This window comes from Mirounga leonina, unplaced genomic scaffold, assembly GCF_011800145.1.
Source record: "Mirounga leonina isolate KUSES-001 unplaced genomic scaffold, KU_Mleo_1.0 Mir_488, whole genome shotgun sequence".
Taxonomy (NCBI): domain Eukaryota; kingdom Metazoa; phylum Chordata; class Mammalia; order Carnivora; family Phocidae; genus Mirounga; species Mirounga leonina.
In genome coordinates, this window is record NW_023270777.1 from 7739861 (window position 1) to 7756814 (window position 16954).

At 46.8% G+C, this 16954-nt stretch overlaps 1 protein-coding gene across 3 annotated transcripts in view; it reads left to right on the forward strand.

Annotated features, from left to right (window-relative positions):
• The window catches only part of LOC118000091 (protoheme IX farnesyltransferase, mitochondrial), a 137656-nt gene that overhangs the window by 93517 nt on the left and 27185 nt on the right, over positions 1-16954 (forward strand). For all 3 annotated transcript variants that reach the window (XM_034989634.1, XM_034989635.1, XM_034989636.1), the window contains exon 5: positions 4273-4343. In XM_034989634.1, coding sequence (XP_034845525.1) covers positions 4273-4343 — 71 coding nt within the window. The remainder of the gene's footprint in view (positions 1-4272; positions 4344-16954) is intronic.

Consider the following 16954-nt stretch of genomic DNA (forward strand, 5'->3'; position numbering starts at 1 on the left):
TTTTTTTTTTTTTTTAAGATTTTATTTATTTTTTTTATTTTTTTAAGATTTTTTTTTTTTTAAAGATTTTATTTATTTATTTGAGAGAGAGAATGAGAGACAGAGAGCATGAGAAGGAGGAGGGTCAGAGGGAGAAGCAGACTCCCTGCCGAGCGGGGAGCCCGATGCGGGACTCGATCCCGGGACTCCAGGATCGTGACCCGAGCCGAAGGCAGTCGCCCAACCGACTGAGCCACCCAGGCGCCCCTCTTTCTATTTTTTTTTTTTGTTTTTATTTATTTTTTTTATTTTTTTAAGATTTTTTTTTTTTTAAGATTTTATTTATTTATTTGACAGAGACTGCAGGAGAGGGACTGCAGGGGGAGTGGGAGAGGGAGAAGCAGGCTTCCCGCCGAGCAGGGAGCCCGATGCGGGACTCGATCCCGGGACCCTGGGATCATGACCTGAGCCGAAGGCAGTCGCCCAACCGACTGAGCCACCCAGGCGCCCCAGTTAAATGCTTTTGAAATAGCGGCACTGTTGAGAGGAACAGAGAAGAAGGCTGTACTGGGGTTTGATCGGGTCAGAACCACCGTGAGTGATGAAGGGATGTTTTATGGGGTATTAAGCCGATGAGGCCTGGGAGTGAGGCTGTCTGGTAAGCTGCTGGGCCCGTACCTGGTGCTGGGCCGAGGTAAGCAGGGCTGTCAGCGAGGAGGGTGGGGCGGGGCGGGGCGGGGCGGGGCGGGGGTGGGCGGAGCCACCGAGGTCTGCGGGCTGCGCTGAAACTGACCAGAACGAACCGGAACACGCGTCTGTGTCTTGCTGCTTCCGAGCCCGCAGCTTGGATGTCGCAGGTGCCTTCCCGAAGAGCGCGTGCAGTTCTCCGTGGACCGACCCACAGCCTTGGCCCGGTGTGAACGAGAGGTGGACGAGCTCAGGGACTGTCTGCTGCCCAGGGAGCTGGTGGGAGCTGGAGAAGCTGCAGCCGCGGTGCCCCTCCAGGCCGCCGGGGCAGCCAGCAGACCCTCAGCTGTGCAGTGTGAGACTTCAGTTGCACCTTCCAAATCCCAGGCCGGCTGCGTGGCTCTCCGGAACGTCCAGTTGTGCAGGGGCGGGGGTGGGGCAGGCTGGTTCCCGTAACTGAACTGACGCAGCACAAACCCAACGGCCGGCGTGGTTCACCCCTTGTCAGCTCAGCCCTTGGGCACACGTCTCGACCAAACTTAGCTTCCAAAGACGGCGATAGCAAAATCGTGTGTACGCCAAACAGGATGAAATGATCCCTCAACCCAACGTTCACTAATCCAAAGTTGACTAGTCCTTTCTGTGTCTTTGGGTGATGTTCCTCTCTCTTCAAGCTGGGTCACAGTCCCCCTGGATGTTGTACAGCCTGAATTCTGAGACACCAGGTGAAATGCTGTTGGCATACGTTCGGTGGTAGGAGAGTGGGAGAGAGGAATAAACAGGTTTACATACACAAACATGATTCTATGAAAATAAACGTATTCAGATTCCTTGTGTCTGCCCCTGGTCACAGGGCCACAGCTGGTATTTATAACTGCCTTTTTCTACCAGCCATCCCATATTCCCTTTGTCCTTGGCAAGCACCTCAGACGATTGTAGTTCTTGGCACCGGAGATGACCCAAAACTGAGTTCTCGAAGGGTCTGGATGTGGAGCTCTTAGACACTACTAGTAGGAATGTAAAGTGGCAGGCCCCCTTGGTGAAACTGTACACTTTAAAAGGCTGTTGGGTGGGCGCCTGTGTGGTTCAGTCGGTTAAGCCTCTGCCTTCCGCTCTGGTCGTGATATTGGGGTCCTGGGATCGAGCCCCACGTGGGGCTCTCTGCTCAGTGGGGAGCCTGCTTCTCCCTCTCCATCTCCCTTTGCCTCTGCCTCCCACTTGCGCTCGCTCTCTCTCAAATAAATAGATAAGATCTTTTTTAAAAAATTAGAATATACTGGGGCGCCTGGGTGGCTCAGTTGGTTAAGCGACTGCCTTCGGCTCAGGTCATGATCCGGAGTCCCGGGATCGAGTCCCACATCAGGCTCCCTGCTTGGCAGGGGGTCTGCTTCTCCCTCTGATCCTCTTCCCTCTCGTGCTCTCGGTCTCTCATTCTCTCTCTCTCAAATAAATAAATAAAATCTTTAAAAAAAAAATAGAATATAAAAATAAAAGGCTGTTGGGCTAGAGGGTAAAGCAGGATGTTGATTTCTCTCCATCTCCATTGCCACAGCCTTGTTAGGCCCTCACCATCTGTCACCCGGGCCATTAACAGCCAAAACCATCCTCCGAGTGGCAGTCACAGTGATCTGCCCAAAATGCATCTCCTGCGTGTTAGCGTGGCATGTGAAGCTCTCCACGATCTGGCTCTTCACCTACCTCTGGAGCTTCCTTTCCAGCCATCCAGTGACCCTGATGCTAATGGTAGTTAAATGTGTCATTATTAAGCACTTGGTCCATGCCAAGCATAATGCTGTATATCAATATCTTATTGATCCTCACATTAACCTGGCAAGTTGCATGTTATTAACCCTCATTTTACAGATGAGGAAACGGGCTTTCAGACAGTGTCACATAGCCACTAGTCATTGGTAAAGCTGAAATGTAACCCTCGTCTCTCACTGCAAAGCCTGGGTGGACCTTTAACCTCTGTGCTGTCCTGAACTCTTTCTAGCTACTCGAGCGTATCATGAGGTTTCTGCCTCCCGTGCCTTTCTTTCTGTATGTTCCCCCTTGCGTCTAGACTGCGCTTTTCTTCCCTCCAGTCCCCTTAAAGCATCTGACTCCTGCAGAGTCTTGGAGTCTGTTTAGGAGTGCTTGAAAGATGTTTGCCCTGCCTGCCTCCCAGCTACTTCAGAACCCGTTTTAGCACATCTCCCTTTCACTGTGCTGGGCACATTATTATAATCATCTGTATCCTCGTCTTTCCGTTAGATTAAAGGTTGGCAAACCCTTTTCAGTTAAGGGCCAGAGAGTAAATATTTTAGATTTTGTGGGCCATGCTGTCTCTGTTGCAACTGCCTGACCCAGCCTCGGGTGTGAGAGCCAACCATAGCATGACGTAGACAGTGGGTGTGGGTGAGTTCCAACACAACTCTGCTAATGGACACTGAAATCTGACTTCGGATAATGTTCACATGTCACAGAATATTCTTCTGCTTTGGATTTATTTTTCCAGTCATTAAAAAAAATGTAAAAAAAAAAAAACTTACCGTCTTGTGAGCCATACCAGGAGCAGGTGCAGGTGGGACGTGGCCCATGAGCTTGCCAACCCCTACGTTAGAGTATGAATTTCTTTTTTTTTTTTAAAGATTTTATTTATTTATTTTGACGGAGAGAGAGAGAGACAGCGAGAGAGGGAACACAAGCAGGGGGAGTGGGAGAGGGAGAAGCAGGCCTCCCGCCAAGCAGGGAGCCCGATGCGGGGCTCGATCCCAGGACCCTGGGACCCTGACCTGAGCCGAAGGCAGACGCTTAACGACTGAGGCACCCAGGCGCCCCTAGAGTATGAATTTCTGGAGAGCAGATCCAGTACCTCATTGTTAGGGTTTCCATACCAGTGTGTCGTCTAGATTGGGATGCTTTTGAGAGCGAGAAGGTTGCTGTTGATGATGCTGGGATCACAGGGGTAAAGGGGGAGCTGCCCCAGGCAGAGAGAGGTAGTTACGCTAGTCACAGTGTCGCCTTCTTGGCTATGTAGTTTCATCAGGGCTCCTAATCCCTCAGCCCTGGTTCTTGACTTTAGTGGCCCATTTCCACTGGTTGATTCACAGGCTTGGGGGTGTGTGCAAGGTTCTGAAATCGTCTAGAGCATGAAAGCTTTATACCTGCAACAATTAACTTCCTCTGAAGGAAGCAACTGTATGTTTAACTGTGGTTTTCAGAGTGGATCGAAGTGGAACCACGCATATTCTAGACAATTAATGCTTATAATTCTTTTAAAGATTTTATTTATTTATTTGAGAGACAGAGAGAGCACGAGTGGGGTGAGGGGCAGAGGGAGATGCAGACTCCCCACTGAGCAGGGAGCCCAATCCCAGGACCCTGGGATCACGACCTGAGCCGAAGGCAGATGCTTAACTGACTGGGCCACTCAGCCTCCCCTTTTGCATATAATTTTTAAATATGTCTCTTCCAGAGAATTTTTCTCCATTGAGTGACAAGAGTATGAGTTCGTACAATCAAAATTAAAATGACATTTACTGTGGACAAAAGTATACAACTGAAGCAGAAAAGAAGATTGTTTCATGTTATATTAACGTCTTCTTTTTTTCGATCTTTTTGCAGTTTTTTGAGGTGCCGTTTGATTCAAATATGAATAGGACAAAGAACAGACCTCTCGTGCGTGGACAAATCAGGTAAAATCATGAATAGAAGTCTCTTTCACCTTCTAGAACATTCCTTGGCTTGTTTATCCTGAATCATGTCCCAGTCTTTTGCCCTGAGTTGTGAGGGGAAAGTAACACCCTCCCAAAGGGACACGTTGATCTGTATGCGCAGTACTTTTCGACTCTCCCCAAAATGTACTACAGAGCACTTAAAATGGATCTAAGATTTGCTGTTCTGTTGTGGGAGTAACTCATGCAATGGATTTCTTTATGAAATTCCATTTTGAAACACGGACTTGTTTCACTTGCAGTGACTGAGGATGAAAACATTCCATTAACACAGATGATTTCAGACAAATCCATACAGGGTCTCCAAAGAAAGATCTGTCTGAAGCCTTAGTTTTTCAGACAAACTGATAATGCTGTTATCTGCCGAATAAAGCACTACCCCCATGACTCTCCTTTCTACCGAATTCAATTAAGTAGAACTAAAAGGCATATAAATATTTTAATATCACTAATGGTTAATAATTAAACATTTTACTTCCTGGAGACCTTAAAACTGGCATTTAAAAAAAATTTTTTTTTCAAATCCAGTGGATATCATAAGCCAAGAAGAATAAGAAGAACCAAATGGTTTTACTGACGATTCTAAATCAGTGAATCCTCTCCTATTTCCGGGCAGTGCCCTGATGGAGCTTAAAATGTATTGGGGTAACTTTGGATCAAGTAATCACACCTATTCAGTAAAACCATAAAGGGAACAAATGCAGGTAGAGTCAGAAGTCTATGTAAAAATGATTTTTAATATTAGCTGTCCGGAGCCGTTCAGTTCTTTAAAATACCATTATATTGCAAAGAGTAATGAAAACATGTAAGAACAGATATCTCATATCCACTGATAGTCGATTTCCTTTTTTGAGATACAAATAGAGCCATCTGCTATGTTTTTATTTGAAGTGTCAGAAGGACTTTTATCTGGGTGGAGTTGTTCTAGAAGAGCAAATACAAGCTCCGTCACCCAACTCAAAAGCTAGAAGCTGCCCATGCCTCTGGTCAGATCACTGGGAAGTCCTTACACCTTCCTGCAGGGAAATCCCACTCCCCACCCCCCCCACCCCCCGAGAACCGAGGGAAATGTGGACGAGCCCAGCAAGTAGCCCTTAGGCATCTAATGATCAGATAAAGGCCTGCCATAGTCCTAGTATCTCATCTTCCTCTGCCCAGTGTGGTCACCTTCTGCACCCAGGAACGCCAAGTCGACCTGTGCCTCCAGGGAGAGGCGCACACGACCTTGTGGTTGGCATCGGCAACGCCCATCCTTTACAGGAAAGAGGCTGCCGCACAATCATTAGTCTTGTTCAACCGGTACCTTCATCTTTTGTTTGCAAGAAATACCTGGGCAGAATCTCATCTATGCTAATAAACCTTAATTGCTACCTAAAATAGCCTCTAAAAGGGCAAATGTTAGGGCTGAAAAAAGGACTCCAACTTATGTGAAGAGCTGGGATGTATTTTATTAAACAGATAAAAGGAGATGTTCCTTGAGTCTGGGGCAGAAGAAATCTTGCCCTAAGAATCATAGTTTTAAAACTGAAGACTTTAAGGGGCGCCTGGGTGGCTCAGTCGTTAAGCGTCTGCCTTCGGCTCAGGTCATGATCCCAGGGTCCTGGGATCGAGCCCCACATTGGGCTCCATGCTCCGCAGGAAGCCTCTTTCTCCCTCTCGCACTCCCACTGCTTGTGTTCCCTCTCTCACTGTGTCTCTCTCTGTCAAATAAATAAATAAAATCTTAAAAAAAACAAAAAAAACTGAAGACTTTATATCTCACCACTTAGGGTTTATTATAACCTAGTAAATGATTACTACACAGATATTTTATAACTGGGTGGCCTTGGGGGTTATAGTAGAAAGTCTTATAGACCACCCATTAGCATTAATTTCTCAGCTTTGGTGGTTCTGACATTCACAATGGCTATTGGGCATTTAAGTGCAAAGCCCAGCCAGTTTATTTTGAAATTCTCGATTTGGCATTTACTGCCCCACTTGACTTGGGCTGATCTGCCTTATTGAATCTCTCCCACTTCATAGACTTTGCAGTTTGGTGTGTGAAGTGTAAGTTCCCGACATTATTGACGGGTCTGGGAAGGAAATCCTTGGACGTCTTTGCTGATGATAGCTGTTTCCGTCTTTGTACCTAGGTTGGCCCCTCTCCATTCTAACGAAATAATGTGAGCATTTATGGGGGGAAAATATATATATAGAGAGAGAGAGAGAGAGAGAGCATTAATTTTTTTAGGTGATTAACAATTTATTTTGAAAATTTTTACTGAAGTAAATAAAATTATATTCTAAGGAGTTAAAGAAATACACTTAAGGAAAGAAACATGCCTGGACTATTTGTTCTGGTTTTTTGGGGGTTTTTTGAGAACCCGGGAAATCAGTACAGCTGTGCACGTGTGTGGCTGCCATTCTCTGAACTTTTCGTCGTTTCTTCCAGAAAAACATGTTAGGGTGGGTGGGCACTGAAAGCTTTGTGGAGCTGACCCAGAAGAAAGTGCTTTTTTGCTTGTTTAATTTAGTCTTTATTCCAGAGAGGATTAGAGGTATTGTAAGACTGTATTTTAGCAAAGCAGAGAGACGTGTATAGAAAATCAGGGTTATAGAAAATAGAATATGCGGGCGCCTGGGTGGCTCAGTTGGTTAAGCGACTGCCTTCGGCTCAGGTCATGATCCTGAAGTCCCAGGATCGAGTCCCGCATTGGACTCCCTACCCAGCAGGGAGTCTGCTTCTCCCTCTGACCCTCCCCCTTCTCGTGTGCTCTCTCTCTCTCATTCTCTCTCTCAAATAAATAAATAAAATCTTAAAAAAAAAAAAAAAAGAAAATAGAATATGCGATAAATGGTAAGAACCAGGAAAGATTCTCCAGTTCACCTCGTTAATAAGGGTGAACTGTGGATTTCATTCTGCATTCCCGGTGAAATCACAGCTCTATCGTAAGGGTGAGCATTGCGTGTATTACAGAGAAGTGGCAGAACCAAAATTTGGCCTACTCCATTGGACTCCCTGCCCTGAGTTCTTAGCAACTACACATAACTGTCTCCGAAAGTCTCTTTAGCCATCAGAAGATAACCCCACTCTAGGGAGACAGAACTTCTGCCTCTCCATTCTTAAAAGATAAGATGGGACACTTGGTGATGATCTTAGAAGAATATCCTCTGTGACTTCCATGGAGGAAGCAAATCATTTTCTAAGGCATCTCTCAGCACAAGCCAGGGGAAAATACCAAAGAACGGCTCCTGCTGTGAGAACCGCTTAGAGTGAATCTCCTTGAAGCAAGTGGGGAGGAAGAAGCTCGTGGTAGACATACTGGCCTAAGGAGCATCTCTAGTGGTTCAGCTTGATCCAGGGATTAAAGGTTTATTTATTTATTTGAGAGAGAGAGAAAGAGAGGAGGGGCAGAGGGAGAGGGAAACAGAGAATCAACAGCAGACTCTGCGCTGAGCATGGAGCCTGACGCGGGGCTCGATCCCATGACCCTGAGATCACAACCTGAGCCAAAACCAGGGTCAGACGCTCAACTGATCCCGCCACTCAGGGCCCTGATCCTGGGGTTAAACTGAGACCATGAAAGAGAGAGGAGAGAAGGTGCCAGTCTCCTGTGTGTCAGGTAGTGTGGGGAATGACCTCCGCCACACGACACGATTGTGAAGTGGGCTAGCGGTGGAGTGGCCATTTGTCCGGTTTGCCCAGGACAGTCCTGCTTTACACCACAATTACTGATGGTGTCCCACTCTCAATAATGTCCAGGCTGGATGATGACTCTGTGCCACCTGATATAAAGGGATGGTGGGGATGGCTCTGATGTTCACAGAAGTCCCTTATTTTTAAGTCTATTTCCTATAAATTCCAGTTGCTTTTTTTTTCTGACTAGGGGAGGGAAAAAAAAGCACATAAATGGAAAGTATGTTGTGTCTAAATACGTTTGTAGATACACACCGTGACACATACCCCTCTAAATAGCTTTTTAAAGATGACACTCGGTGTCTTTACATTTGTTTATAAATTAGAGAAGATAAATAAGGTCAGCTAACTGGTATGGACATTTCTGGCAAAAATGTCACGGTTCTGAATGACTTGTCAGGAGGGAGTTGGGCTTCAAGCTCCCTTTTGATTCTCTGGCAGAGAACAGAGCGTAGAATTCATGTCCCATGTCAGGAACTCACATTGAAGGGCAAGTCAACTCACCTAAGGAGTCAAATCCGCAAGTCACGTAATGAAGGTAAATGTCAAGAGAAGTTTATCTTCTTATTGAAAGTCAGATCCAGTGTGATCCAGTTTTAACTTGGTGACTGGAGAAAGTTAACCAGCAATTTTTTAAAAAATCTGTATAATAGGAAGGCATTTCAGGCTTCAGATGTTCTTCATATGGTAGTCAGGGTCTAGTGAAAAATGTTACCTAACAGACTCGAAGCTCGGGCAAGTCACTGAATTAACCTTTCCCCACCACCTCTCCCTCCTGGAGGGATCGCGGTTCCGGCCTTGTTCATCTCACGCCATCGCCGTGCAGGTAACAACAAGATCCGTAAAATCATGCAAATACATGTGCATTGTTGGGAAGAAGGTTTAAAACTCAAGGGGAAAAAAAAAAGGAGTTATTTGTAGAAATTTCACCTGTTTTCAAAATTTGCTTTAAAATGTAAATATTCCAATACTTATCAGGCAATAACATAAAAAAGAAATTTAGGTTAGTTTCTAGGGTTAGGGAGAAAGAAGCAAAACACGTGGGGAGGGAGAGACCTCAGAACGTGGCAGGTGTTGTACATGTTTGTGTGACGACCCAGCGGCGGCTTGTAAGAGAAGGTTGTCCCATTAGAGGGGTGTGCCGGTTGCCAGGGTTACTAAGAGGTGGATGACGGGCTCTCCATTCTCTTAGGGTGGCATGGAGGAGGTGACGGGCCAGTTGTGTAAGGACACGAATTGTCACCGTGAGAAGTAGTTTACTCTATAAATGTATCTCCGAATGCACCTGCCAGTCAGGCCCCGCACTGGGCACCGGAGATGTAATGGTCAGCGTGGCAGAAGGGACCTGCCAGGTGATGTGGCAGCACAAAGAGGAGAACCTGACCCTTTGTGCTGCGGACCACGGAGGTCCAGGGTGGACTTAGCGGAGGGGTGAGGTCTTGATGCTGAGAACCAGAGGATGAGCAAAAGCTGCCCCAGCCTGTTCTTTTTTGAGTTCTTTCCATTCCTGCCTCCCCTGGCCGCACCTTCATTGGTGGTCGCTAGCCTCCTTCTGATCTCATTCTTTCTCTGCAGACACTGCACTCTACACTGTCTAAACCTCCGGCCCAGACCGCTCTTCTGGGCAGAGACCCTTTGAAAGTCTCTTTTGGGGTGCCTCCGGAGGCTTCTCAGCTTCCGCAAGTACATATCCCAGTACATCACTTCCTCTCCCACGCTGGCTTTTTGTTCATTCACATTCCAAAGTCAGGTGCCTGTAAGTCACTCTAGACTTTCTGTCCCGCCCCCTTCATCCGACTGTGGGCTAGACTGTGTCTTTCCAGCCCCCAGAAGCACTCTGGAGTCTGCCCTCTCCCCCTATTTTTAATGCCACAATACCAGAGGGAACAAAGTGGACAAGAATCCCTCACATCACGGAGCCTGCATTCAGGCCATCACACCTGGCAGATTGCTGCTGCTTAATGAGGGATGGGTGCACCGATGGACAGACGGATGGACAGACGTTAGAGACATAGAAATGACCTCCCAAGCGAGGGAAACACAGAAGTGAAGACTCTGAGACGGGGATACTTGGCACACGGCATCAAGGGGATGAGGAGGCCATTGGGACAGGCGTGAGCAATCAGTGAGGAGAAAGTGTGAGCATGAGGGTGGGGGGTGGGCTGTAGACCTTGACAGACGAACCGACTTTGGATGGGATAGGTGGAGAATAGAGCAAAGGCCATACCAGGCAAGATGAGCATGAGGAGCAAAGATGCAAGGAAGGGAGGGCAAAATACGTGTTTAAGGATAAAAATAAATGACTTGGCCAGACTCGGAGGGAAGGATTTGAAGGAGCATGGTGAGGAAGCAAAGCCAGGAAGGAGGCTGAGAAAACGTGCCTGCCACACCAAATTGTGAAGGCTGTTTTGTAGGGATTGGACCGTGGTCTGCGTTGTGCTGGGGCTCTTCAGCAGCGCAAGACAAGAAAAAGAAACAACAGGCCTGTGTCTTGGAAAGGAAGAAATGAACTCTTCATTCACGGGCAGTGTGACGGTTTACACGGAAAATTCAAATGAATCTACAAAAAAGCTACAAGAACTAGCAAGTAAATATAGCGGGGGGCATGAGACGCAAGGTCAAGACACAGAATCCGGCTGCCCGAAGTTAGGCAAAGAATTCTTACATGAAACACAAAAAGCACAAAAAGTAATAAGTAAATTAGACTTCACCAAAATAAAAATTTTTGCTCTCCCAGAAACACTTCTGAAAATGACTGGACCAGCCGCAGAGTGGGAGAAAATATTTGCAAAGCGTGGAGCTCATGGGGATCTTGTGTCCAGAATACATACCCAGTCCCTAAAACCCACTAACAAGAAAACAACCCAATTAAAACATGGACAAAACATTGAAACAAACACTCCACTAAAGAAGACATACAGGGGGGCGTCTGGGTGGCTCATCTGCCTTCAGCTCAGGTCAGGATCCCGGGGTCCTGGGATCGGGTCCCACATCAGGCTCCCTGCTCAGAGGGGCATCTGTTTCTCCCTCTCCCTCTGCTCATGCTCGCTTTCTCTTTTTTTCTCAAGTAAAATCTTTATAAAGAAATGTAAAATACATAAAACTTAAAAAAATAAAGAAGACATACAGATACCAAATAAACACATAAAGTTTTCAGTATCACTAGTCATTAGGGGAAATGCAGATGAAAACCATAGTGAGACAGCACTGCACACCTATGAAAACAGTTACCATTTTTAAAACAATAATACCAAGTGGTGGCAAGGATGTGGAATGACCGGCCTCCTCCTGGGTTGCTGGCGTGAATACAAAGTGATAGAGTTACTTTTTGTAAAACAGTCTGGCAGATTCCTATAAAGCAAAACGAGATTTTCCATATAACCCCACCCCTGCGTGTCTCCGGAAATAAATGTCCGTACAAAGACCTGTACATGAGTATTTGTAAGAGTTTAATTTGTGATTACTGAAAGCATCCTAACTGTCCCTCAGCTGGTGAGTGTGTATAGGTACGATGATGTGGATACAGTTCAAAAGCATTGTAAGTAAAAGATACCAGAGGTTACATACTGTACGATTCCATGTGTATGACATTTTGGAAAGCCAAAACTTGGGGGACAGAAATCAGATCAGTGGTGACCGGGAATTGGGGGAGAAAGAAGGGGATTGAGTACAGAGGAGCATGAAGGAACTTTGTGAGGGGACAGAAATATTCTGTATCTTGATCGTGGCGATGGTTACACAATTGTACATCTTTTTCAGAACTCAGAACTAACCATATGCCTGAAACATGGGAATTTTACTATGTGCAAAATGACTGGATTTTCAGGGCACTTGGTTTTCCCTGGGGATCATATTGATGTAGATTGCAGAGCATAAGATGTTGGGGTCACCCTGCCTGGACTCAAAATCCAGCTTCTCTACCTGCTCCACCAGGTGGGAGCATGGTAGTAAACTGCTGTATTCTCTTCTGTAAAATGGGGATAACGCCCTTACCTCGCAGGGTTAGATGAGAACACGACCCTTCTTCTAAAGCACACGGTGAATGACCATTCGGTCATCACTGTGGTGGTTACTACTTTTTCAACAACCATGTGCTGAGCATCTCTGCGTGTTAGGCTCCAGCTAAATGCTGGAATATGGCTGACATGACCCAGTTCCTGCCCTCATTACGGTCCAGTGGGGGAGGTAGAAAGTAAACCAGTGAACAAATAAGTTTTAAAAGGTCATTCTAGGTGGCCATCAGCTGTGCAAAGAAAATAAACGGGTAATACAGAGCAATTGGTGGAGACCCTTTGAGAAGGAGAAGTAGAGGGACGCTGCTCTTGAGGAAGTGGCATATGCGTTGAGACTCCAAGGGTAAGGATGCAGAGAGTGCGGCAGGTGCAAAGCCCAGGCAGTCAGGGTGGGCCTGACACGGTGAGGAGAATGGAGGCCACAGTGGCCAGAATGAGCAGAGTGCTATGGGATGAGGTTGGAAGTACAGCACGGTGAGAAGTCTGGCTTGAATCCTGGGGGCAGTGGGACGCCGGAAATGAATCCTAACTATGAAATCGCTGTGATTGCATTTATATGTTTAAAAGAACTCTGTAGAATGTACCATAGCATCACAAGAGTGAGCAGAGCCCTGCTGCTGGCGCAGGGGAGTGGACGATGGCGTGGACCCGGGCGGTCACAGCGGAAGTGAAGTTTGTTGTTGCTCCATTCAGAAGGCAGGCTGGCCGCCCTTGCCTGCAAATTCACTTGAATTGTGTCTGCTTTGCAAAGCCTTTCCGTCTTTCCTGTGGATCACGGGTCTCCCACAGATAAACCCCGCCCGTCCCTGCCTCCCTGCCTCTGTTCCTCCCGTTCCTCCACCTGCCTTCTCGAGTTTTCTCTCTTCCACAAGGTCTCCCCTGTCTGCACGCATCTCCACCTTTCTTAAATTCTGCAGCCTCCGGGCAGGCACCATGTAATCCATCAGGAAGTAGAGTAGCAAAGCAGACATGAGAACCAAACCCCCAGAGAAGTAGTAGCCCCACTGTCCCGTCAGGCGCTCCCAGCCACCACAGCAAAACTACATGGCTGTTCAGTCTGCGAACCAGTGCCCGGCGTTTAGACAGAAAGGAATAGACCCCGCAGGGAAACAGACCTCTCTAGGAATCCCCATCTCTCCTCCCCGGGGAGCCATAGAAGCTGAATGGTCTGAGCGCCCAGCCATCTAAATATAAACCCACCTTTTGTTGAACTCAGTGATTCTCGAACTTGAGTGGACATTATTTCCCAGAATTGGACATACGTAACCTTGCATGCACTTTCTGGATCGCTGCAGGGGATTCTGAAGGATAATTTTGAGTATCATGTATTTTCACTGTAGGGCTGACCTAAATAAAGGAGACAGACGGCAGCCCCACTGTGTTTCCAGACCCTGAAAATGCATGCGGTCCTGTGACGGGTCTGATGTCCAGCCTCAGTACTGCCTGCCCTCTGTTCCCTGAGCGGCCACCGTGGCTTCATCTGCGTTGTTCCCGGTGATGGAGAAAGTGACGTTGGCGTGCATTTAATAGACGAGGAATAGTGACAATTGATGGTTTTCGAAAGAGCCAGTTACAGTATGTGCATACCCGTTAACGTTTTAGGCAACAGAAACTTTCTGCAGTTGTGTTGAGAATCAAAGGTGAAAGTCTTGGGCGCCTGGGTGGCTCAGTTGGTTAAGCGACTGCCTTCGGCTCAGGTCATGATCCTGGAGTCCCTGGATCGAGTCCCGCATCGGGCTCCCTGCTCGGCGGGGAGTCTGCTTCTCCCTCTGACCCTCCCCCCTCTCATGTGCTCTCTCTCATTCTCTCTGTCTCAAATAAATAAATAAAATCTTTAAAAAAAAAAAAAAGGTGAAAGTCTTTACAACTACAATACCATCTAATGAAGGTAAAATCTGTGAAATTATACTATCATTTGTCTCATTTTCCCAAAGAGGATACAGAGGACAGTACTTTTAATGATCTCTTTTATTGCCTGCATAAAATGCCGAGTCTGTATATTGAAAGTTATCACTCACCATTAATAAAAGAAAGACTGTCTTCCTTATCAACTGTGGTCCTAGTGGATAGAAAGATGGCTTTTTTTTTTTAGTACTAAGATGACATGTTTAAGTCCATCCTAACTCTTGCAGGCCCACAAGAAGGGATTATTTACTCCAATTGTCTGTTCTAGAGAACAGTGGGGCCTTAACAGTAATTGCAGGTGGTTAATAGAAACATCCTTTTGCAGCTTCCGTTTACCAAATGTAATTCCGGTGGAAACATTTGACCCCGTGCCTTTCTGTGCTTTTTACTTCAGCCCTGGGGCTTTGCGGCAGAATTATTTATCAGAGTCTTTAATGGCTTGGGGGCCACTTGATGAATTTGAGCACATTGTACGTCACATCACTTAGGAAGCATCCCAGATGCTTGTGGCTAAACTCGGGAGTCCTGGTGCCTTTGGCTAGAGAACTCTGGCATGTCTGTTTGCATCCGAGGACATCTGGAGAGAGTGGTTCCTGGGGGTCTGAGTGGCACCTCACCACAGAGTTTATCCCTTGTGAACTTGGAGCCAACTGCCTCTGTTCCCCTGGGGCTGAGCAATCTACAGCTCCAGTATCTGGGGACACGTGTTGTTAAAGGAACTTGCCATGGGCAAAACCAAGAAGCGTGACGCCTCTGAGCCTCCTGTCTCCCGTCCTTCCACCCCCTTCCATGTCACAGGTATCCAGCGCCCTAGAACTCCTTCCACTCACTGGAGCTCCCTGACTTCCTGCAACGTGTGTCCTAATTGGATTAAATGGATCTGGTAGTTTGAGGATGACCAAGGTGAGGGGTCAGAGGAAGGGGGGGGTTAGAAGGGGATGTTCCCCAGTAGTTCTTCCTAAGATGCACCTCAGTTCTGCTTAGGAGGACCAAGTATTTTTCCATAGCAGATAATAGCTGGTGGAAGCTGATACCTGTTTTTTGGCGGTTGTTGGGAACCCCTGAGGCCCTTGTGACCCCGTTTCTACCAGTAGTCCCCAAGCTCAAAGACCTAGAGACCAGCTCACCTGAGAGCAGGTGCTGGGCTCAGACTCTCCCTGGGGTCTCTCTCATACCTCTTCCAACCCCGCCACCCCATTGAGGCCCTTCCTTCTGACTTCATATTTGGACACGTGGTCCTTCTGTCTTGGAGGAAAGTCTGCTAAATCAGCTGCTGCATCTAGTTTTTCTCTTACTCTCCTATCGCCAGACTTCCCTCAGGGCTTCAGTGACAGGTTGGCTTCCTCACTCACTGTCCACGTCTGCTTTTCTCTATACTTCCAACTTCATTTTCCTCTCTCGGTGCCTTGGCTCTTCTGATCCCACTTTCCCTTGAACAGACTCAGCATCAAAATGGCAGCCTCAGCCTTAGCCCCCCGGGTGTCCCGGCAGAGTCCTCTGCCCCGGTCCCAAAGCCTTGTGAGAGGAAACAGGATTGTCCAAGCTTGGGCCAGATGCGTCATCCCGGGTCCAGTCCCCTGGGGCAAGGGAAGAGGATGCAGGGACCGTGAAGCGCGGGGGTGGGGGGGAGTGGGGAGTCACACGGAGGACCTAAGGCTACTCCTTCCGTTGAACTTGAGCTTGCTTTTGGCCAGATGTGTATCTTAGGCACTCATTCTGCTTTGTTGCTTTCTAGATATGACCCACCTCCCCCATGCCCAGTGTATACACTTTATGTCCAATTCTTTCCGTGAAGATAAGAGATTTGATATTTCCTGAGTCTTGTGTTTTGCCTCACGTCCGGAGAGGTACGCATCCTCCCTCGCCATCCTCCGTGTGTTTGACAGCTCGTCTGTGGGACCGTTGCCCGGTTCTGTCAAAGCCGGAGTTTTCTGTTTTAGGTTCTCTTTTAGGTTCTGTTTAGGTTCCATTTCGGTTTTAGGTTCTCTTTTAGGTTCTGTTAAGGTTCCATTTCTGTTTTAGGTTCTCTTTGTTTTCAGAGAAGACAGAGGGTTGCAGACACCTTTAATCGGCCCTCTACCTATTTTGAGGTCCCTCAGACTTAAATTTCTAATGTATCCTAAACATGTATTTTTTATTAAGTCATAACCTTTTTCCTGGTCTATCCTAACTCAAATGAATTGTTCTTAAGAATGTCAAGGTCTAGTGTTTCTTCTGTATATTTTAGAATTAAGTAATTCCTTTGTCTAATTCAATTCATTAAGAATTTATTGATTACCGATAATGTTACCAGCACTGGCAAGTTCTGTTTTTATAATGCTCAGAAGGCTTATAATCTGGGTAAAAAAATTAGCCAGATGCATAAAACGCTTTGCAGACGGCCGAGACAGCCCACCAATACGCACTGAGTGAAACGAGGGAATCAGGACAAACACGAAGGGCTCTGGGAGGTCAGGAAAAGGAAGTCCGGGTAAGCACAGCCTGGATAGCAAAAGAGCTTCCTGAAAGCAGGCCTGGGCCGAGCCTCCTTCCTTGTTATTTTGAAACACATGTGTATTTTGATGACCTCTCCTGGAATTAGCCATTTTGCAGCTTGGTGATGCTAACAGCGAAATAATGCATGTCCACGTTCGTCTTTTCAACTTAATGGATCAGATGAGGGTGATCCATAACTGGGAAGCTGTAGGTGTGGGCTGCAGGTGGGAGAGAGAGAAGGATAAGAGCGGACTGAAAGGTTACTGAGACAGGACAAATGAAAACACTTGGGGTCGGGGTCGGACAGTACCTGGTGTTTAAATAAATGATGGAGATGGAGTTTTCGAAGTGAAATGAATGGGTTGTTTAGTTGGCATTATTAACTTAAAGAACGGGGTTTAGCTTAAGCATTATAGGGATTTACAAGAGACATTTTTCAAATTTACTGAAGGTTTTACCAGTAAGCACTTAAGCAAATGTAAACATTTTGCAGGCTGCAGGGG